At 34.8% G+C, this 25,353-nt stretch overlaps 1 protein-coding gene across 3 annotated transcripts in view; it reads right to left on the reverse strand.

Moving 5' to 3' along the window:
- Cdh8 (cadherin 8) overlaps nucleotides 1–25,353 on the reverse strand; it is a 334,360-nt gene that overhangs the window by 67,783 nt on the left and 241,224 nt on the right. For all 3 annotated transcript variants that reach the window (XM_050144038.1, XM_050144039.1, XM_050144037.1), the window contains exon 8: nucleotides 1,779–1,900. In XM_050144038.1, coding sequence (XP_049999995.1) covers nucleotides 1,779–1,900 — 122 coding nt within the window. The remainder of the gene's footprint in view (nucleotides 1–1,778; nucleotides 1,901–25,353) is intronic.

Below are 25,353 nucleotides of genomic sequence, written 5' to 3' on the forward strand. Positions count from 1 at the left end.
GAAGTTCTGCTTAAATTCTAATGCATTTGGCAGAGTCTGTATGATATATAAATGCCTCACTTCTATCTGTGGAGGCTCTGTTATCCTATCAATTTTCTGGTCCATGTAACAACCATATCCTTGAACTTGACCTGTTACATTTTGATCAATATCTCTGTGCTTATTAATCCAGCACCCAGGCTAAATAGTATCATTAATATTTGTTCATGCAGGCACTTGCACACATGTGTGTACATGCACACACACACACACACACACACACACACACACACACACATACAGGCACACTGTGATTTATCCTGCCAATAGGGTCCACAAATGGATGATGTTTGGAAGGTATGATTCATACTTGGCAGTTCTATGTTGTGAACTTAAGAAACAAAGCTAATTTTGGAACATGAAAATAAAACCTCATAAGGCTGAATGCCTAGTTACTTAAAGATGATGCATTTTATTCTGAGAACTTCAGCTTTGCTGTGTGTGAAGTGTGTGTTTCATTTTGTCTGTTTGTTTTCTTTTGTTTTGCTTTGTTCTGTGGTAGACTGGGGGTGGGTGGGAACCTAAGCATTTAAGCAAGAATGGTCTAGAAGAATTTGCCCATTGTTTTATGGGCAGGTAACCCTTCATGCAAAATATCAAATAAGAAAATAGATTTAGAGAGCTACAGTCCTATTCTTTTAGGATAAAAAAAAATATGACTCTTGTCAGGTAAGCTTCTTGGCAAATAGTAAGTTTAATTCCTAACACCCACATGAGGCACAAGAATAGTTGGATTAACAACTCCAGTGTCATGCTGTCAGCTGCTGTTTATTTAAATGAAAATGTCACCATCCAGAAATAAATTAGGAAGTTGAAAAATGATAAATTTCTTAAACATACAGTACTTCAGCACCTTGTTAAAATAAATCTATTACATTTGTGGTTTTGTAATACTTTACATAGGCCAATTTCATTTCAACATTCAGATTATAGTGACTTCTGTAGATTTTGTTCTTACTTTTACTCACTAACCGCCCTCGATCCTTCCCTCCCTTCCTCCCTCTTTTCCTCCCTCCCTCCCTCCTTCCCTCCCTCCTTCTCTCCCTCCCTCCCACATCCCTCCCTCCATTCCTTCCTCCCTCTCTCATCCCCTCCCTTCTTCCTGTTTTCCTGTATTTTCATCTTTCTGTCCTCTCTGCTTTATGTTCTTATTTTCTGCCCTTTATCTTTCTGTCTTCAGTATATCTATGCAATATGAGTCCCATTATTACACATATAATTGCCTTATGGGCATTTCTAAAAATTGATATCTACCTTATGATTGCCTAAATTTACGTAACACACGTACTGACATAAAAATAGCTACCTAAAGTTTTCTATAAACTACTGGTTTTTCTGGGCCAACAATTAAGTGTTACTCTTTTAAATATAAAGCAAAAATGCATGACTGCAAGGAGCTGTTGATTAGATTCTTGTCATTTGAAGGTTGCCTTAAGCTCCTGCACTGTAAAACAATTCCCACGCATCACCCATATCTGATGAATCCTAAGACAATGATTTGGCTTTGGGTTCATAGCAGAGCAGATCATTCCACTTTTATGAAACAATTTGGTCATAAGTAGGAGGAGAATTAATATATGCAAAAGACAAATATTCTTTTCTGTTCCCATTTGGATGAGTGTTATGCCTGTGACTTTGTAGAGCAAACCCGTGCAAAATGCACACGATGATGCAGATTAAGTAAATACGAGACAGTTGTATACAAACATATTCAGCATTAACAACATGGAGATATTTACTTGGCCGGGTTTTCCATTTTCACATAAAAATGCCTCATATTCAGCTGCGAATTCAGGGGCGTTGTCATTGACATCCAGCACTTTAATAGCAACAGGCACTCGAGATATCTGGCTGTGGTTTCCTATGGGAAGGAAAAAATAGTATCAGCATTCAGGGTGTTTCCTTTGAACTTGTAACTCACCTTCCCTCTCTATGACTTTTGTTGTCTCCCTTCCCTAGGATGTTTTCCAACTAAAGATTGTAGAGTATAACCTAAAAGTATTGATGAAGAATAACAAATGTTTCACTCCTTAAAAAAAGGAAGCAAATTAATATTCTAACCACCATTTTTGAGATCTTACTTCACAAAGAACCATATGTAAATAACTAAGAGACATTGTATTTATGAAGTTTATTGATAAAGACAATTTTTTAAAGGAAAATCAATGTATATAACAAAGATTTATCTGTTCACTAGGAGAGAAAAGTGCCCATTCTGAGCTTTTATTTTCTAAGCCTGTATCTATTAAGTTCAGGTTTAAGAAGCCAGTACAAGTGTAGAATTAAATCATTTGTTGAAAAGAAGTTCACAACAGTTATGAAAATGATAAAATTAGAGATGAACAATCATGCATCTTTTAAACTTTGTGTTTCATTAAAAATCAATGTTAGTATATTTTTGAAAAGGCCAGAAGACTGATATTTTCATAAATACATTCATATAAATAAAATTATAATATTTTAATGATTCTATCTTTATTTCTATAGTAGAAAACTCTATATATAATCTAAAAGTGTTAGGTTTCTAAACTAAATATAAAGTATATGTATATATGTGTCTGAACAAACACACAATATAATTGGTTCTTAATGGTATTGTTGGGTTAGGCAATATTTTTTGGTGAGTAATAAATGCAATTCAATTTGACTCTGACTGTACCATGTTATAATCTTTGATCTGTTGTAAATTATACAGAATGAAATGGAGAGGGCCATTTATTTATTTGGGTTACTGAAGCACTGAGTATTTATAAGCCAACAGTGAGGAAAAACATATTTGGCTTTTAATATAGACAAATAGGCTTACATTTAATATCAAACTTTTTGACAATGGATTCAGGAAAAGAATCTACAAAACCTAAAATATCACTACTTTTATGTATAAAAGTGATTTCTAAAGCACACACAAAATAATTATTACAGCCATACTGCAAATTTACTGTTACTTCCTTGCTAACCCTTAAAATTTGAATTCAGCTAATTGGGGAAGCAGGCCCTAAAATTCAAAATTGATTTGATGATCTTTAGCCGACATTGACGACAGGGAAATACTCTCATACGAGTAATGGGACACAACTTCCTGAAATTAAGATAATGGCACTCAATGCCTCCCAAGTTTTGCCCTTTTTACTGTGTTCTTTATTCCCTAATGAATTAATTCCTTCTCTTATAGAGAAAGCATGTGACTGTCTAGTTTAATGGAATGGAAATTCTAATAACAGTGTAACACATATCTCTAAGACAAGAAAATGACATTTCAAATTTTGTCTAGTCAACAAAACTCTGCAAAGGTTACACTTTAAATTCAAAACGACTCTGTCCTTAAAGGCTTATATCGCTTTCTCCCCTGACCATGAGCGCTCCTGCAATGTAGAATGAATTGTGTTTACAGCAAACAAAGTTCAGAACCCTAACTTATCCTCCTTCACAGCTGTTTTGACTCATTTTTCTCCCCAGGGAAATTGAAAGTCCAGAATTTAACATTTTACTGTTGAAATTATTGCAAATCTTATAGTGAAAGAAATAAAGCTTATCACTTATAAATATCTGTCATGTATTTAGGTACATTCTAGCCTTTGCATTTGGTAATTTCCAGTATTATCAGCACTGTGTATATTATGTTTGTTTAAAGAAAATATTTTATACTATAATAATATTAAAATTTATTCAGCTTTGGTCTTTCAAACACGAACAATTTTTATTGCAAAATTTGGGGAATATTGATTATCCTTAGGGACCTAAACAGGACCAAATCTTCAAATGTTCACACATTTGTTGTTTTTATCTTGAGTTTTAGAAATCTTTGGAAATTGAAATTGGATATCACACTGACTCTGATGAATTCTATAAGGATTAATTGTCTAATAATTTCACTTATAATCTACAACCCTCCATGAAAAGTTGTACAATTTGACCTCACTATTTTAGGGTTCTGTTTTTATCACTGAAAGCCCCCCCCTTAGTGAATTATTTTTTTTAAACTTTCATATATCTTAACAGTAAAATACTGCTGGTTGTTCATTTAATTTTATAATATTAATTCATTTTAATTCCTAATATAATTCTTTTGTATATGAAAAATTACAGTGAATGTCTATTTAATATTATTGCATTCAACCTAATGACGCCATTTCTAAGTGGTCATCAAAAACTAAATAAGCTGCTTGTTTCAAATAGTCAATACAAAGACTGTCACCTGAGAGCATAGAAAAGTACAGGGAAAATCTATCCTGGCCCTTAAGCAGTGTCTTGATCCTTTTTGATCCTTTGCAGTGAACAGCATGGTGAGCCATTGAGTCAGGCTTCCTGACAATCTTTGATAAGTCCAAATCTATCAGTATCGTAGTTGGTAGCTGTTGTTTGCTTTTTGATGTTATGTGCACACATTTTATATAGAAACACATATGGACTTTTTTCTAAGTCCTTAAAAGTGATAATTTATTCCAGGTTCTAAATTTTTAATTTCTCTCTCTCTCTCTCTCTCTCTCTCTCTCTCTCTCTCTGTATGTATGGTAAGAACAAAGTTCTTACATATCTTGGCTAGGAACTCTAATACTGATACATCAGCATTTTCCTTTTTATTTAGCATTTTGGAATATTTTTTCTTAAAAATATAAAGGAAAAGATAAACTGTTTCTGTTGCATTGAAAAGTGACCTTAATGCAGTAGACGCAGATGGTAGCCTCAATTGTCTTGTAGAAAACAATGGCATTTCAGGGTATCTAAATACAGTTTCAACTACCAAATGCCATTCTCCTTTTCTCTAATGAATCCTTTTTCAAGAATGGATTAGGCCATCCATCTTCTAAAGAGATTAAGGTGTTATTCCCTTGATATTAAGTCAATGATCTTGAAGCAAGGAGACTTTTTCTTTATGTTGGAAGAATTTGGAGCTGAACATGAGGATCCAATTTTTGTGACAAATTTCTGTTGTCTTTTTACTTATTTACTACTTGCTCTCATGATAAGGTAATTTTGTACAGCTCATGGAGTCTGAATAACTTTTAACCTATGCCTACACCTGTATTTTACATGCCATGTCCTTTTGCTTCTCTTGTATCATACTTTCTCTCAAGGCCCAGCAGAAACATTACTTTTTGTAGAAAATGTTTTGAAGTCTATGCTAGTTGTCATCGTTATGGTCACCATCCCATCTCCAATCTCCCTATTGAACTCACAAGAGGTGATAAAATATGTCAAGGTCTCAACTTATTGTTTAATTGTACTAGAGTGAACTCTTAGGGTTAGATTAAAGGTATAGCGTTGGAAGTTTAGAATGATATCATCCTATATTCTAAAATGGAACAGTTGGAAAGAACTTTATTCCTGATGTAATAGTGGAAGGATATTAGTTTGGGACCTAATCTTTTCTTTTCTTGAGTTACCAATTGATCCAAAAAATTTTCACTTCCTAAAAGCTAGGATATATGGAATGATTTATGGTAATACTAATAAATATGCCCTACTTTTATCATAGAAAGCAGTGAATTGAAAATAATTTAATTATTTATACTTTGAATTCAATCTCCAATTTATCATACAGAATGCCTTTAAGGACATTTAAAAATACTGTAATCATATTATGAAAAAATTGTTATTGTATTTGATTATTCATTTATTTATTCTTCGTTGCTCTGTTTAGTTATTCAATATAGTATTATTTGTGTATTTCCACACACTGATGCAATTCACTGACAAAAAACAGATTCAAAAGGTTTATTTATAATTTTCTTAGTACTATAAAGAATTTACTTAGGTATGCACATTTTTATTTGTTTTGAAAATCATCTAATATTAGTCTTATTATTACTCTTGTTATAAAATGATAAGTAGACTTTCTTTTTTAGAATATGAAGCACACACAAAAACCCAGATTTCATTCATAAGAATATATAATTTGATAACAAATCAGAAAGTTTTGTTGTATAAACTATTATATAAAAATGTTTCAATATGTTAGTATTTATTATTTTAAAATTACTATAAATAGGCATGAGGAATAAAAAGCAAATAAAATCAACAAACAAGATATGGCTAGTCTATAATCCTAAATATCACACAAATAGTACTTTTATATATTCTGGATGATTGCACAGGATTTAAATTGCAACTGAAGATTTTCAGCACAAATTTCACACTTAAGTACTAAAGACTCACTTTTTTTCTAAATCAATGAATTTGATCTAAATCAAAGATCTCAAATTTTAAAGATATTATAAAGTAATAAAATTAATTATATATGCTTTTGAGGAAATTATTCCTGCCCTTTGTGACTGGTCCCAAAATGTTTGCCTTTCATCTAATACATAAACTTTAAATATAAAGATATTATAATTAGAAACTTGATTAACATTCATTAAAGATTCATTTTCTAAACACAAGAGATAAACAAAAAGATCGGGTAGGAAAATAATATCTCCAGTGGCCACAAGGCCGTACTTTAAAAAAGATGAAGCATAAAAGGAAATACTAAATAATACCTTTCCTAAACAATTTTTGCAGGTCTATCATTTAACTCACAGTGACTTTCTATCATCTCTTTCTATCACATAAACTCAAAAATTTGACCATAAATTTTATGTTTTTATAATCAAAGTTATGGAATGTTACTGAATGTTTAAGTCACAATACTTGGAAATTTGCTTCTAACTGGCTCAATGAGCTGCCGCTACGTTTACAGGTATTGCCTGAAATCAGCATCCTTACCTTGTTACACTATAAGAAAAGAATAATTTGACAAATTTACAGATGCTCATGGCGTCCAGTAAATAATTCTTGATTCTTTTACAAGTAGAGTGGTTGAAATCATGAACAGTAATTTATTGTCAAAGAGAGAATGCAAAATAAGAGTTTATAATTGACCAGAGCATAAGAGCAATGACAAAAATTCAGAAAAGAAGATGAAGAGAATAGATGATAGAAAAAAAAAAACTTAGGATTTTAAACTAAACTTCCAAAAATGGAAAGGTCTTGGAACATGATTTCAGAAGTAGGCTTAAACTCTTTAAAGACTAAAGGTAAGACATTTAGAAATACTTTTTTGCAATTGGTGGTATAATCAATTATAAATAACTAAAGGTTATTTGACAACCCATAGTCAGTTAAAAGAGCTAGTTAGAATGCAGTTAACTAATGGGCACTATCAAGATGGCATGCAAATGGTAATATTTTAAGAGACATTTCTCAATAGATTATTGTTCTGTGTGTTCTTTGTGTAAGACAAGTGGCTTGACTGAAAGTCTATCAGAGTCGCTGATTCTACCAAATACCTAATTAACATCTTAAATTAACCCATTTTTATTAATCTGCATATTGCCATTAGGCTGTGGCTTACTGGATTAGGTTCTGTTCTAGTGTCTTTCTTCTTCAGCAGTTACATGCCATCTGCCCCCTTCAGCAGCACCTATTTCTCTCTCTCTCTCTCTCTCTCTCTCTCTCTCTCTCTCTCTCTCTCTCTCTCTCTCTCTCTCTCTCTCTTTCTCCATGCTCCTAATCAGTCTTCCTCCTTCCATGTTCCTGTTTATAGCCTGAGTAAATTAGCCTATTCAGTAAGATAGACTTAAATCATATCAGTTTGTGTGTGTGTGTGTGTGTGTGTGAGTTTGCTTGTTTTGTTTCATTTTTGGTCAATCTCAGATTCCTATAGAGGATAAAGAAAATTCTGTACATTTCTTTCTAAAAAAACATAAAACATCTCCTGTTTATTTTCTTTCTAAACATTAATATTCATTATTAATTCGTTCCACTATCCTTTTATAAGATATATATTAATATTATTCTAGTGAAAATACTGAACATAGTACACACAGACAAAGGATAGAGAGTAGATAGCTAGATAGCTAGCTAGATAGCTAGATAGATAATAAACTGATCCCTCATAGAGCACATTTTATATAAGACTTCAAGCATTTATGTGCAGTGTTAAGAATGTTGGCAATACACTTATTGTTTATGACAATTTGTTACACCCTTCCTTTTTCCATGTCATTGTTATTATATATGTTAATTCTACTTTTAATTTACATCTAATGCATGACATTCTGAAGGGAATAAACAGTGCTAAATTTAGGACTCATTTTAATGTGTTTTCCTTTCGCTATGTCTTCATTCCTTAAATACTAGCTGCTTGCAAATATTGCCTTTGTATTCCAACTTTATACTTTATCACAGCCAAAGAGTTTGTCGGGCCGAAGCCAGTATGATAGTCAAAAGGAAAATACACAATCCATCTGCTTCACCTTAGAGCACAATAAGCTCATAATTTTCTTAAGAAAATGAAATTGTAAATTGTTCAGTCCTTGCGGAGCTACTGGAAAAAGACTGCCATAAAATAACTCTAATGTTCTGTGAATTTAAGGAATGCAGTGAGAAGTGCCTTACAGAGTCCAGAGGTCATTATTAAGACTATGCTATATTTAGCTGATGCTCTAAAAGACCAGATCTATCTCTAGAGACTTCCCTTTCTCCTTCCTTGCCTGGATGACAGTGAATTATAAATTCCTGTGTTACTGACCAAGATATATGTAGCATATTGACTTAAATAAACACACATAATTCAAGATAAGTGAGTAGAAGAGTTGGACAAGGTAACTGTAATGCAAGCCACTACCTTATTGACATTGGCATAAAACTAAAATGAATACTGTTGATTTATTACCAGATGGTAATATCAAATAGATTGAATATATATGTGCATGTAAACATAGATACATACGCAGATATATTTATATATCAGTCTTTCCTTCAAACCATCTGTTTGTGCATATTAAAAAGAAGCCAAACTAGAATATTACATATCTTTGTCATGCAATTTAAAATGACATATTGAGTAAAGTATGCAAACCTATAACTAATGGGCCATACTTCTAAATATACTTGGAGAGTTAATAAAAAAATAAGTCCACAGATAATGGTACTATTTTGTTTAAAATTTTTGTCTTTATCTCTGTAATGTTTTACTTGTATCTAAAATGTAGCTGCACATATCACCAAGCTTATTGGAGAAGAGTTATTAAACCAACTTGGCCTATTACACCTAGTATGCCCATCTGCAATGCAGCCAACAGAGGCTGAGAGGCACACACCTTATCCAGCTTGTTTCCATACATTAAGAAGATGACAAGAATATAGGTCATCTGATTCTTCAGTGTTATTTACAAAATAATGCCCAATAATAGCAACCCCCCCAAATGTCAAATCTTTATTACCTATTTGTATTTGTAGAAGATTTGGTATGTCTGTATATGACCCACTAAATATCTTAATTTCTAAGAGAAGAAAAGTGATTTTTTTTCTTAATATAGTAGCATAAAATTGAAGATGATAAGCAAAAATATGAAAGAGATGTGCCCTGTCAGCTATAACAAGCTGTTGTTGACTCTTGCGATCTAGAGCTGGGAATCAGCATTTGTGGTGTTTCCTTTTTGACATAGGCTGGCAAAAGTTTTGGGCAAAGTTATTTGAGTAAAACACAATCTAATGTATCCATATATGTTGGCTCGTTACTTTTAGTGTGCCCATCAGTTTTCTATAAGATCACAAGAGTCAATCAATGTGAAATCAATCACCTTGACTGACTTTCTCTATGTCACTAGGTTATAGAGGAATCACACTATAGGCCTAGCCATTTTTTTCTATATTTGTAAGTCTTCCTCTGAACAACTTGCCAGTGGAAGTCTTTCAAAGTTAGTGCATCTAATGCACAGTGCATCAGAAAGTCACCCTTGTCACCATTTTGTACTTGAGGCTTTCGGTTATTCATTGACCACATGTTCACCCATTGTTTTCCCTCTCATAGGCGTTCTATTGTGAAACTAAAAATGACTATTCTTTCACAGAAATGATTCTACTCGAAAGATATCTTTTCTAGATTCTGTTCATTTAATAAATATTTACTTCATATATTCCAGTAAATACAAATTCTTGTAGGGATGAGAGATAACACATAGAACTAGAAACAACAAAAATGGTTTTAGAACATAGATTAAAGTTATAAAAAGAAGAATTGCCTCCAAAAGTCCAACTAGCCCATAGATATGAATGTCAACTAATTCCTTGAGCTGCAAAGCAACTGCAAGAATCTTAAATGAAAGAAGTTACCTCCTGTCCATTTTTTTTTTCCAATTTTGTGCTGAACTCTGAAGTTTCTTCCTTATTGACCTACCCTTCTCCAAGATCATTTCAGATTGGGGTCCAATTCTACAACTACACTTTTCTCTTAAGCCATTAGTTCCAGGAAACATAAAATATTCCAAATAAACAAATTTTAAAACATGATTAGTATTTTACTGGGCAAAGAAGGAAATTCTAAAACATAAACCATACTTATGCATTTTCTAGCAGAGCTTCTCAGGAGAAAAAAGTAGTCACCATCCATAGTAGCAGGTTTCTGGCCCCTGACATTTTGTCACAGAAAAGTAAAACTATGGGAGAGTCAAGGACATGTGGTAGTCAGGTATGCTTAAAGAGTTGTTCTAATCGTTTAATAAAAGCAAGAAATGGTTTTTAATATCATTGGCCTTGGTGAGTTCCCGATAGAACATCCCCATTGTCTCACTGTGTGGGTGCACCCCTCGCGGTCCTGAGTTCCTTGCTCGTGATCTCTCCTGCTCCTGATTTGGACCTTGAGATTTCAGTCCGGTGCTCCAGTGTGGGTCTCTGTCTCTGTCTCTGTCTCTGTCTCCTTTCATCGCCTGATGAAGGTTAATATTCAGGTGGATGCCTATATGTTTTTCTTTGGGTTCTCCTTCTTATTTAGCTTCTCTAAGAACCCGAATTATAGGCTCAATGTCCTTTATTTATGACCAGAAACCAAATATGAGTGAGAACATCCCATGTACTTTTTGGGTCTGGCTTACCTCACTCAGGATAGTGTTTTCTATTTCCATCCATTTGCCTGCAAACTTCAAGAAGTCCTTGTTTTTTACTGCTGAGTAGTATTCTAATATGTATATATTCCATACTTTCTTCATCCATTCTTCAATTGTTTAACTACTAAATTTAAAATTGAAATCATATCTAAGGATTAATCTAGTAAACCTTAGAAAGCCACAAGATAAGTGGTTTTCCATCACAGTGGTTTGTTACGTTACAATTCCAGGTCATGTAGTCACAGCTGTACACTGCTTCACCTATTAGTAGGGTGGGTCATTGTTTACTCTATACACTTACCAACTTATTATAGAACTCTGATTGGTAGAAATGTGGCCCCAAAATTCATTACCAAAAATAAAGCAAGCCCTCAGATTAAATGCATCCAGTGAGGTCTCTGCATGGTTTTTCATCCCTGATATTCATATTAACCTCTAATTAACTGCCTGAGTGTAACTCAGATTTTTATCATTTTAAATATTGCCTATGCAGGTACTTTTTTTTCAGAAATATATGAGAATAGCTTTTTAATTTCTTTCACATAAACCTTCATTATAATTTCTTCTTAGGAAAAAAATGTTGGAATTTGTTCAACATTAAAAAGAATTAATTGCCTAGTATATTAAGACAATTAAATAAATCATTTCATCATCTGAATAACAAAAAGTATAGTTTTAGTATAACAGAAAAGACTTGACAAGGAATTAATGAAGGAGGATGCTAATAATGATTGATGTGCAAGGAAACAAACATAAAGAGAAGCTATGTTACTTTCCTAGAGTCAGACAATTAATACACATGCATAAAATCATGGTATCAGAGTTCAAATGTGCCCAACTCCTGCTTGCATTCTAAGCCCTTATAGTTGTATAATTCTCTAAATTTAATCTGATATGGACATAGTAAAAGTTAAATTGTAAAGTCATATTCTATCAAAAGGAATTTTCTTGTAGTGTCTACAGGGAAGATATCACAATTTGTAACAAATATGTTTCTATTGTCTCTATCAAACACTAATGAGAAGAGATATCTTAAACTATGTAAAAGAAACATTAAACTCTTCCAAACCTTTTCCTTAAAGGAAACATTACCCAATCTATCTATAAAACAGAAGACACACAGAGAGAAATAAAGCTGGTATTGGCCTGAAAGGTTTAGCTCTGACTTACTTTCCAAGTGCTACAATGTGAAACAAATGCTACTGCAAGGGGAATTCATCATTAATCTTCTACAACTTTGAAGGCTGCCAGTGTAAAAACACCTGCATGGAAAGTATTGTTCATTGGTACAAATGTTATTAGCAATAACTAAACTATTTGGTTGAATTTAAAATATGTTCCACAAGACAAAATCCATACTTTGCACTAACAAGGTCAAGAACCTATAGCTAAACTGGTCTTAGCCCCCAAGAAGGATGCCATTATACTGCTATCACAATTTGTAACAAATTGTGTGGTGTATGAGGCCCTTCTGTTTTTGTGTTGCTTTCATTGGTTATTAAAGAAACTGTCTTGGCCTAGTTGATAGGGCCGAACTCAGGTAGGCAGGGAAGACAGAACAGAATTCTGGGAAGAAGGGCAGTGTGGCAGACGCCATGGTTCTTCTGCCCAAGCCAGATGCTGGTTAGACTCATGCCAGTAAGCCACAGTCAAATGACGATGCACATTAATGGAGATGGGTTAAACTAACATGTGAGAGCTAGCCAATAAGAAGCTGGAGATAATGGGCCGGGCAGTATTTGAATGAATACAGTTCCTGTGTGATTATTTCGGATATAAGCTAGCAGGGTGGCCGCGACCAAAAGCAGTCCCTCTCTCCATACAACAGGATACAGAATGAAACTAACTTCTACCAGCTTGTAAAAATACCCACAGGTCAGTACAGATCTCAAGACACATCAGAGTAGATTCTCTGTGCTGAGGGTAGTGATTAACACCATACTAAAAATTGATTAAGGTACAGAAAATTAGTGACTACAGAGTAGTTAGCCTTAAATGAAGCATATACATTATATGCCCCTTCCCAAGGCTCAGGGATAATTGCATAGGAGAACAAAGAAGATTGCAGAAGCCATAGGCAGAGAAGGACTACAAGGAAACAGGATTTTAAAGAACGTTTGATCATTCATTAATAAACTTCTAGTAATTTACAATATAAAATTACCAATTTCATGTTGGAAATAAAGGGGGCACAAAAGTAAGATGAGAAGTAGTCTATGCTTTCAGCGGCATTAGTCTGAAAAGGGAATGGAAATTAGTTCTAATCATGAATTATTTCACACTGGTCCTTTTTCAAGTCTACGTGGCTTCTGTGACATATTTCACTTCCAGAAGGAGTTGTTACTTCGTCTGGACCTTGAAGAAAAAGAAATATTTCGGGAACACAAATATATGACAAATCCTGTTAGGAAATGGAAATCACAAAACCAAAGCACACAGAAAAACAAGCATAATGTGGAAACGTGAACAAGTAAGATCCTGCATATCATGCCCAAGAATCTTGAGTGAGCACTCAGGAATCGGCAGATCATATACAACCTGGTCGCAGTTTATGTTGGTAAAGAATTCATAGCCTTTTATTTTGTAACGATTTCCTTAAGCTTAAAATCAAACTTATTCATATCATATGGCTATCATATCATAAAAATCCATATAAATAGCATATTTATGATAGATATTTTCAATGGACATTGGTTATTCTACTAAATAATTTCCCATTTAAACTATTCATAAACAGACTTTTTAAGGATTTGTTCACAGACAGAACTTTTTATATCACTAAGAGTGATGACTATGACAATATCAATACAGAGTTTATGAGATACGTATTGCTTGAATCTTTAAATTATATAGTATATACTACAAGATGCATTCTATAGCTCGGGTCCAGTTAGTGCAGACTAAAGTGAAGAGATACTGCAGAGAATGAGTACAATGTTATTGAATGTGTTGTTGGCATGGACACAAGCATATCAAGGACCAATAACTCAACCCCATGGGGATGGCACAGTTTCCTCTGGTCCCTGTGTATATGTTGACAGTATGTGAAAAAACGCATCTATTACAGCTTTTGAACCCTGGATGTTTATATCCAGAGATTCTTCCCCCATAGAAACTTCTAGTAGCAAGGTTATATAAACCAATCTCTTTGTTCAGCTATATATAATTTTCCTGCCTCATTGTTTACCTTTAACTAATAACTGCCCCCCCCTTTGTTCAGTTGTAGGAAATACCTCTGCCTCCCTATTTGACTATATCTAATATACACCCTGACTTCCCAGGGTGCTGCAAAATTTCCTATTGCCAAATGTTTAAGGTATATTTGAATTCATGTGTCATCATCTCCCTTTGCAAGTTCACTTCTAAAACCCTTGAAAATACTTTAAAGAAGGCCTTAGAGAAAAGCTATAACATAGAAAACCACAAGAAAAGTAAAAGAAATCCCAAAGTTAGCTAGGGGGGATTTTTTCCATTAAATTTTTAGTGTCTACAAACACTCACACACACACACACACACACACTCACATGAGAGAAAGAGAGAGAGGTGAATACATGCATTCTGATTCATTCTAATACATGATTATTCAATGAGTCAACACAGAGAGACGAGAGAGACAGAGAGACAGAGAGAGAGAGAGAGAGAGAGAGAGAGAGAGAGAGAGAGAGAGAGAGAGAGAGAGAAAGAGAGAGAGAGAGAGAGAGAAAGAGAGAGAGAGAGAATGTGTGTGCATGCAATCTGGTATGTGATTATCCAATAAGGCAACACACATGCTCATACTCATACAGTGCTTGTATTCTAATGTATTATTATGCAATGCAGCAACACATACACACACACACACATAAAGACACTGGCACATACACACACACACACACACACACACACACACACACACACACACATAAAGACACTGGCACATGCACCCTGACAAGATTGTCCAGTGAAATTCGATCTTCACTCCCATCTCTGTGAACGTAGACTTCCCTCCTCAGGCAGTTTAACATAATGTGTTGGGGAGCCTGTGATGTGAGAAGTACACTTTTTTCTGCATCTCTGTCTTCACACATTCTTATCTCCCCACAAACATAGCGCTCCCACACTAATCCACATTGAGATAAAACCAGGTGTTTGCAAAGGCATACTTTATTAAATTTCACTGAATAAAAATGTTTGAGTTTTATCAATTTAATTCTTCATCTGTAAGGATGTTGATGAACACAGACCCAACCTCCTGTCTACACTTAACTCACCTTATTCTGCCTTATTTCTGATAAGTGAATCTACAGATGGGTGAAGTTTACTGTTAGACTAAGTTGATAGATCTCCAGAGTTCTTGATTAAACAGTCATCCCAGTCAATATCCACAAATAACCATTGTATTGATCATCACAAATTCCTTTTGCATTAAGAGTGACAAATATTGTTAATAGTCTCAGCTTATCAAAGATATAAGAATTTGAGAAAGATTCCCACTCACTGGCTACTTGGATTGCAAAGCCAGTCTTTGATTAGAACTCCCTAGATGTGATGATAATGCCCCAAAGTGTTGAAATGGGCCTTTGTATGGACAGATAAGGAATTCAAATGTGCTTGACCTTGCCCAACCCCACATAAAGGATCACAGGCAACTAAGGAAGCCTGAGAGCTGAAGAAATAGTCCTCAGAGAAGAGCACAGTAGTTATATCAAATGATAATTCTTGAAAACAAACATGTTATATACATAGTTTATATATATAATGTGTATATATACTGTGTGTATGCATGCAACAGCAATTAATGATAAATAAGCCATAAATTTGAAAAAGAGCAAGGAGAAGTATATGGGAGGGTATTCAGGGAGGAAGTGGAGGGCGGCATGTGATGCAATTATATTATCTCTGAAAACTAAAAGGAAAATCAACCCATTAAACATTTCAGTTATTGTATTTTCTTTAAAAATATTTTGAAAACCTAAACTACATCTTGTAATAGATTGCTTTTGTATTTTTCAAATCAATATGACAGTTTTACAACTTGGCTTCCAGGTTATTTGACATGTCCATGACTGCTCATGTGGCTGTCAGTAGGTATGATAGAAATGACGCTGTACCTAGTGTGCATGCTAGGCAAGCCACTGATTTCTCATTCTGGTTCCATTGAAATGGATCTTTTAGAATCTGGGCAGTAGCAATAGGCAATCCACATTTAGGTTTCATTTGGGCTTCTTTATCCAAAATCATCTCCTCTAAATATTCTTCAGAGCATCAATGTCTAAACCCTGTGAGCAGCACATCTTAGAAATGTCAGTCAACAGTTTTCAACAACTGATCTGACGTCATGTACTTCAAAGACAAGATGACTCCAAAAAGTCCTGCCCATGCTTCAGAATGTTAAGTTCAACAGTGCTGCTGTTTTATCTTAGAAAGTTTCAGGGGATTGTTTGTTGTGCAACAGTGCATAACCAAAACAGCTTTTAATGACGGGAAGTAATTGCTACTGCTGTAATGACAAGTTAAAACATGTGGCAGTAGCTGAGGGACCAGGTGGCATATAAGAGATGGATGCATCGAGAAGCCAGTGAAAATCAAGCAAACAAAGAAACAAACAGAAAATAACCCCAGGGAAAATATTTGTGAAGGAAAATGTTTGGAGAGGAGGTTAATGGTGGAATCTTGTTATGATGTTATTTAAATCAGAGAGTATATTCTTAAAATATATAGACAAGAGCCTTTTCTGTTTAGTTGCTGAAATTTAGATAATGCTACCTGTTGATAAAGTCTGGAAAGAAGGAAAATACTTAATGAATTTGATAATCTAATTAAAGTGTTTCTAGGCAGAGCCTGAATATGCAAAGTGCCATATGGATTCTTCGCCTTGCTCAAAGAAAATATGAATGAACAGAATTGAGTTAAAGGGAGAACTTGCCCAGGAACCTGGACCAGCTGAATTGAAAGCCTTTTTTAATGTATTTATACATTCAGAAAAGAATTTTTTTATAGTAAGAGTCTTTGCACTTACATGAGATACAGACTAGGAAAATGGTCCTCTGATGTTAAGATCTCAGAAAGAAATGAAGTTCCTTCTGTGTTCTATGACAAAAGCTCTCTGAGAATCTTAGAGGAAGTGAGTATCTCTCACTGACCCTCTGCTATCTTTTGAGCTCTGATCATGCATGTTTTGTACTAAGAAGACTTGCCCTTTAGAGATCTGTGAATGTGACTTTTGTTTAATTAAGTGAGTTGTAAATGGGTGGATAAGATGATTAGAGAGTCTTTAAAGGAAACACAGTGCCATTGATTAAAAGAGAAATTGAGATGGGAAACATTGGATTCTCATTCATAAACAGCAAAAAGGTTGAGAAGAGACCTCCTACTGCAAAGAGAATTTATAATTGAATTAATAGCAATGATCAAGAAAGTAAAATCAGCTGGGCGGTGGTGGTGCACGCCTTTAATCCCAGCACTCGGGAGGCAAAAGCAGGCGGATCTCTGGGAGTTCGAGGCCGGCCTGGTCTACAAGAGCTAGTTCCGGGACAGGCACCAAAGCTACAGAGAAACCCTGTCTCGAAAAACAACAACAAAAAAAAAAAAAAAAAAAAAAAGAAAGTAAAATCACCAGGAAGTGGTGGCATACACCTTTGATCCCAGCACTAGGGAGGCAGAGGTAGGCGGATCTCTGTGAGTTTGAGGCCAGCCTGGTCTTCAAGAGCTAGTTCCAAGACAGACACTAAAGCTACAGAGAAACCCTGTATGAAAAAACTAAAGAGAAAACAAAAGGAAAGTAAAACCAAGTTCATAGAAGACACAGCCAAGAGTAAGAGTCTTATAGAGTAAATAACCTGGAATATGTTAATCAAAGAAGGTAAACCATGCAGTAATTTGAATTCAAGAACTGTTCTTGACCAGTGACTAGTGTGCGACTTTGAGACACTTCCATATTGAATAATGGTGTCTCTACAATTAGCCCTATTCGTGCTAACCAAGGACTCTGAACATGTGACTTTCAGGAAACGTCCCTTTAGCTCAAAAAGATTTAGTCGAGAACAACACTCCAGGTATTTGCCTCCCCCAACACTTAAAATAACACTTATTTATTTGATTTGTATGAGGAAACCCTTGACATCAAACCTCCCGTTGATACGACAGAGAGCTAAATGATCAGGATGTTCTTGGCAGGTATACAAATAATTGTAGCCACAGAGGGGTTCGATTTATCGGAAAATGTGGCATAAAATTCTCTAACACTGATCCCATTGACTTCTTCCCTTGAACCTGATGTCTGGTACTGCCTTTGCAGTCAGAGATGGCAGGAAGCAAGTTGTGTCAGCTTCAGCTGACTAGCCACAAGGCATGACAGGTTCAGTCTTTGTCACAGATATAGCGTTTTTACTTTTGGAAATCAGACAGCAAGGATCACAGAGATCATGACACAGTTAGAAGACTGTTTCTGAGACGAATAAATGCAAGCATCAGTCTGTCCTATTCGAATAGTCCCAGGAATCACTCACCCCTTTCTTTTATCGTATCCTCTTAGGAGACACTGAGTGAATCAGAAATGAGATGACCTTATTGATAGGCTCTGATTATAGAGTTTAAACAAATCAATTGATTTCAGTTGTTTAAAACATACTGTTTAGTCTGGAGTTCATTTTTAATTCAACATCAAATGCTTGGAAAATAGTTTTAATACCTTAACTTATGAAAATGAAACTTCTAAGTATTTAAATAATATGTCTGATTGGATATATATCAAATGCTTGGAAAATAGTTTTAATACCTTAACTTATGAAAATGAAACTTCTAAGTATTTAAATAGTATGTCTGATTGGATATATTAGGCAATGTTGATCATTTGCTTTATTAGTAACAGATAGTGTAAGCATAGATTCATGCACAAAAAAGAATAAGAAATAGGTAGAAATAGAACTACCTGAAAGTTAACATTAAATATGTAAAAAATAATTTGAAATGTGGATTGATAATAATTTTAGCATGAAAAAACCATTAACATGATTGGTATTTGGGAAGAAGAAGTAAAAGAAATATAGAAAAATGATTTTTTTTTACTGTGCTATGTGTTTTCAAAGAAAAAGGATAATATCAAAATACATTATTTTAAAAAACTGTCCTTAAAGCATATGACAAAAACCCAGACACCTTCCCATGAAATTTATTTTTATATGATGTTTCTTAAAGCATCCATCTGATACACTTGATATATACATGAGTTGGCAATTTCTAGTTAAATTCATTCTAATGAATCTAACTCAGATCACCTTTGATCACAAAAATCAAACAAACAAACATAACACCCTTAATTTATACGTTCTCAATTTCCAATGAAGATACAATGATGTAATGAATGCAGCCTCTCAGGGTGGAGTAGTCAAGCAATCTGTATTTTATAATCTCACCAGGTAACTAAAACACCTGTTGAGGACTACTAGCCCAAAGACTTTTTAAAATAACTGTGATATGGGTATATAATATCAAGTATGCTTTAAGTAAGAACAGAACTTCTTGTTCTTACAAGAAGTTGTAAGGCTACATCAACATCACTAGAAGCTGATTAGATAAGGCAATGAAAATATGTGTTTTAAAAAGATTCCCAGATAATTCTGGAGTACATTAAGCTTTAGAAATAGTGTCCTGGGGTATTTGTCTATCAAATATGCTACACATCCCATCATGATGCAGCTGTGTTACCAGTGAGAATGATGTTGTTCTGGTTCCCATTTAGCAAAAGAGCAGTAATATTAAGTGGGTGTATTATTACCCATCTTATAAGAATCACAGTTCTAGTATAAGCTTAAACAGGGCATAAAAACACAAGATCTATGTTTCCTGTATCCCTCCAGTATCTATGGACATAAGCACTGTGCAAAACTGCCCATTCTTCCTTCATTTGTTGGGCCAGCTCCTATGGGCTAACTCTAGTTTCCAACCATTTCCAGCAGGGAATGGCATGAACTGTAGACATTCTTGCCAGGGTCGAGTGCAGGTAACATTATTCACTCAGACAGCTCTGATGGCATTTCTGTCCAAGCAATAATCTCAAAGCAGGAGCCTCACATCTACCACCTCAGGGTTTTCTGGAGTTAGAATGGGAGAGTATCTGCATGCTCTTCTCTGCAGATGCCCCATCGATCTTTCCATGTGAATCACAGAATGCAGACTTTAAGTCTCCCGAGTACGCATTAGGTGTAAGACAATACTGTGGGGACCTGGAGTTGAAGAGGACATCTCTTATTGTCTCTGGCTTGATTGCATGCACAGTTACCCCACATCTGCATTCTGTGCAAGTGTGCGGACAGAATCAACTGCTGTGAAAATGCACAACTGGCGGCATGAAAAGAAAAACATTCACCATTTTAGCTTCAAGATTGAACTTAAGGAAAGTGGGGAAAAATCAGAAGGGGTAGACGTTTTGAAGGTTCCTGGGGAAAAGATGTGCTCTTGTAAACCGGTTTGTGGAATGATTAAGGAGGCATGTCCACAAACTGCTTCAAAGATGTTAAGAAATGGAATTGCATTTGGTAGGTTCCACAGTTCTTCATGTGTGAGATAGTAAATGGATCAAGGTATACTCTAAAACAGAAAAACTTATGACAAAGCCAGGCGGTGGTGGCGCACGCCTTTAATCCCAGCACTTGGGAGGCAGAAGTTGGGATCTCTGTGAGTTGGAGACCAGCCTGGTCTACAAGAGCTAGTTCCAGGACAGGCTCCAAAACCACAGAAAAACCCTGTCTCAAAAAAGCAAAAAAATAAAAAACTTATGACAAACACAGATTCTATTATATATGTTGATGTTATCAATGTGACAGGTGTGAAGATCAGTACTCAAACACGGCCTTTCCTCTTCAAGTGATAGTCCGCTCCTACGATAATGACTTTTTTATATATATTTCCCTGAGAAAAGAACTGAAAGTAGGGAATATCAAATGAATTTCCCATAGCCAAACAGCAAGGAGGCGGCCTATACAACACTCCACCAAATAGCTCTGTGCCTCCAACTCCATTCCTTAGTGAAACAAGTGAGGAGACTTTCAAATGAGGTGAGAAGAAGCCCAAGGGTCTCTCCGAGAAATGAATACACGTTAGCATCAAACCGAAAACTGCTTCTCATCATGCTTCCTTTTTCTGCTTTCTCCAACAGATGACTTTGGAGTTCACAGTGCATCTTTTGGAGAGAAGGGAAATTACAACCATCCCTTAGAACTGCTTACCCTTCAGACCATGTGTTGAAGGGCTTATGTAATGTTCATGTCTGCAGATGCGTCAGAATAATGTACACATTTTCCTTAGTCTCCCGGCTACAGTTTTCCTAAACTTCTTTCTGCCTACTCTGTTGTCTTGTTACTAAAGAAAAGTGCAGAGGATATAGACACATTTAGGGTACATCTAAAGGCAAGAAGCATGATGCAGCCAAAGAAACAAATTGGTCATCAGTTCTCCAACATTTACATTAATGTGCACAAACAATGTTCTATTTCTAGAGATTTAAATATAGCATTCATTCATGTTTGGTTATAGAAAACATTAAATTACAGTAAAGATTTCAATCATAATGACCAAAAGATGTTGAGAATTAGTGTCTTAGTATTTCCAACACAATATTATAATCTCAGACATGGAAAGGCTTGACTAAACATTTTATTACTTTCTTCGAGAAATATTTCTTCTATCTTTTTATCTTACTTTCCTACACTTGAAAAAATAATAATTCTTAATAAAGATACGTGTCCTTACATACCTGGAAGAGCTGCTTCAAGAATTAATATTGGTAAAGAGTAATAAATTGGATAAATTAAGATAACGCCTCCTTTAGTCTATTGAATTTTTTAAACAAAATTTCCTGCAGAACCCTTCTAACCTTTATGAATTAGGCAGGCATGAGAATACAGTAGTAATGCATGTTAAAAGATTCTCTGTCACTTCAATCAAGTACTCAAATCAAATGTCTAAGTATAAAATAGATTTTAGGAGTTAACTTTATTTTTGGAAAAGGAATGAAGATGAAAAGGATTAAAAAATTGAATGACAACATCCACATACTACAAACTACAGCTTGCCACCTTGTTGATGGCTGAGATTATTGTCATTAAATCCAAAAATTCAGTATATGAACAATTGGGTTTGTTTATTCTGGAATTCATCAAAGCTAAAAGACATACCTATCCAGCCTTTCCCACTTCTGTTGTTTGACTGTCTGTGTGCAAATTTCCAGTTGGTTTGGTTTCCCATTTTTATTTTCAGATGCTTTTTCATTACATAATTATAGATGTGCAAATGTACCTAATAATGTTCTTAGATTGTTGCGAGAGATCTACAGTTCTTAAACTTTAAGCACAATAAGAAAAGTAACTTTATTATTTTAAAGTGTGCAATAGCACTTGAGATTTGCATCAAATTTAACCACTATAAAAATACACCTGTATTAATTTTAATGCTTAGATACATATAGTTTATTGATTATAGAAAGAATATCTAGGTACACATTTAAAGGTCACAAGTGACATCTTTAACATTGAAGAAATTAGGTGGTTATTTGAATATATTTCGATTTTTAGAAAATAATTTTAAGTCAATTTACCGATTTGAAGGTCTCTTATTCTCAATACTGAATGTAAGGAAATTATAGAAAAAGCTGTTAGGCACTTGTACATGTTATATACAGTTTACAGCAGAGGTCTGAGTTAAAATGACTCTAACATCTTTTAATCGAGTTTCACCAAAGCACACTCCTCTCTCAGGAATATAATGTGGGAAAAAACCTGCAGCTGGAGGAGGAAAAGGGTGGATAGTGGCATCCTGAACTGAAAAACTATAGAATGCAAATGCTGTAAATTCTACTTCTGCTTGCTGCAGTCCTAAATGTGTTTGCACGATGATTTCTGTATGATGTCTGAGTGTGTGTGGCTCTAGCCATACTGTTTCTGGGTAAAATAATGGTTCTTTAAACTTGATAGTGATCTGTCGTATGATCAACAGATGACACTATTGTGACACACTTTGTGTCACTATGATAGATCTACAGTTTATTTATCTTTAGCTAATGCATATCACTCAAGAAAATCCAAGTTATATATTTCTGAGCATCCTTGTCATTGCAGAATGACTTTAGAAACGAACAACCTTGACGAGATAACTTGAACTCTCCAATCTGGTTTCACTGCATAAAACACCAATACTTACACCAGCGTAGTCCATTTCATTGACTTGTTTTGTGGCTTCTCCATTATAGACAAAATGTACAGTTTACAAACTGTAGAATATAGTGATTATGGGCAAATTTGTCTTTATCTGCAAAAGACTTCACCTCTGTGTCTTAATTTTTCAAAATGTTAAGTTCACTAGGATTGTGGGTTTTGTCCTCAGGATAGTAGTACCAGACACTTTATTTTCACATTCTTAAAACAGTTGTAGATTCAATACTGACATGCATTAGTCATATCCTCAGAGGGCAATGACTTGGCAATACAGCTAATTTGGCAGTATGAAACATAAAATATTTGCCAATAGCATTTGTCCTATGTCGTACTGGTAAGGCAACAAGATGTTCCTCTGTCAAAGCCTGGTTATGTAATGAATTAGATATGCAGTCTTATAGAGAGGAGAGAAAATAAAAATTTTTGAAATTTATAATTTTGATAATATTGATAATATGCCCAGTCACTGGGCAGTTTTACAAAAGTACATGATCACTCCCTAAAATGCTTGATGTCAAGCACTAACAAAAGTATGCTCAAGAAATGAATGCCTGAAGAATAAGCATCAGCTCCACTGTTATTATCACTTCATATTTTTCACACCTCATTTTAAATTTGTATAAAATAATCACCAAAAAGTGGATTAAACATGGAATAAAAGACATATGGATTGGGTGTGCAATTTTTGGTAAGTAATAACCTTTTTCAAAGATCACCTGCCTAGTTTAGAACCAGTTATATTCTGAAAAACACTTAAGGGGTTGTTCCTAAAGCTCGTCTTTCTCTCTGGAAGGATGTTGCTGAGTCTTTTCCACTTCTATAGGATCCACATGCTTAACTCTCTATGCATTTCTGAAAGAGTACTAACATACAATACAAGTGTTCAGACTTGAAACCATATACACACAAACAGCAAAAACAGACTTTGAAGGTTATATTGACATATTGGTGCTTATATATACACACACATACATAATATATACATGTACATATATGTACAACAGTGATGTAAAAGAGGCCATTTATTTCATAGTGTGGGAGGGGTCATGGAAGGGATTGGAGGGATGGAACTTTGGAGGCACTCTGGGGAGGTAAAGGGATGGAAAAGTGATATAATGACATAATAATATTTTAATTAAAATATGTGTAAAGGGAATTTAGCAATACCAATAGTCTAGATCTGGGCTGGGAGCAATATTGTCTCCTATAAATGCAAACTTTTTTGCAGCATCTTAGAAAGTTAAGTTAAAATGCCAATATATTTTTTGAGTTGCCTTACATTCACTGTGATGTTAATGGGAAGAATTTATTGGGAATGTGTTATGTATCTGTTTAATTACTCTCTATGACTGACAAAATATCTGACAGAAAGAAGTTAGAGGGAGGATTCATTTTGACTGATTTTTGCGGAAGGTTCAGCCCACATTACTGAACTGAGACAGAATGTAATGGCAGTAGTATTCTGTTATGGACAGGCTATTTCCTCTTAAGGAGGACGTACGGCAGTGAGAAAGGAAGAAACCTGGAACCCTATATAATATTCAAAGACATGTCCCCCAAGCATGGGCCTATCTCCCAAACTGATTTCACCAGTTGGAAACCAATCATTTAATACCTAATCCTAGAGAGGATATTTCATATTCAACCCATGAACTTACTCTGTGCCAAAAACCCTACTAAGGATACATGCACTTCTGTCAGTATAAGGACCCCACTTTAAAGGGGTTACTCTTAAAAGAAATCATGTGGAAAATATATTTTGTAGTAATATTACAGATTAATCACCTCAAACTAATTCAGTAAATAAATGTCTTCCCAACGTAGCAGTTTTAAAAACTTTTGATGTGGGATTCCCCTATGTATGCTGTGAATATAATTGGTGAATGAAGAAACTGCCTTGGCTTGTTGATAGAGCAGAACTTAGGTAAGCGGAGAAAACTAAACTAAATGCTATGAGAAAGGAGGCAGAGTTGGAGAGAAGCCATGGAGCTCCACTGGAGATAGATGCCAAAATTTTGCTGGTAAGTCACTGCCACAAGGCAATAGACAGATTAATGGAGATGGGTTAAATTTATATGTAAGAGTTAGCCAATAAGAATCTAGAGCTAATGAGCCAAGCAGTGATTTAATTAATACAGTTTTTGTGTGATTATTTCAGGGCTGAGCAGTTGGGAACCAACAAGCAGTCTTCCCCCAACAAACTTTGGTCTTGAAGTCCTTTTACTTATATAAAATAACTGAACAATGCTAAAATCAT

The sequence above is a fragment of the Alexandromys fortis genome, unplaced genomic scaffold, assembly GCF_014885135.2.
Source record: "Alexandromys fortis isolate MF-2015 unplaced genomic scaffold, M_Fortis_MF-2015_v1.1 scaffold_1, whole genome shotgun sequence".
NCBI classification, from domain to species: Eukaryota; Metazoa; Chordata; class Mammalia; order Rodentia; family Cricetidae; genus Alexandromys; species Alexandromys fortis.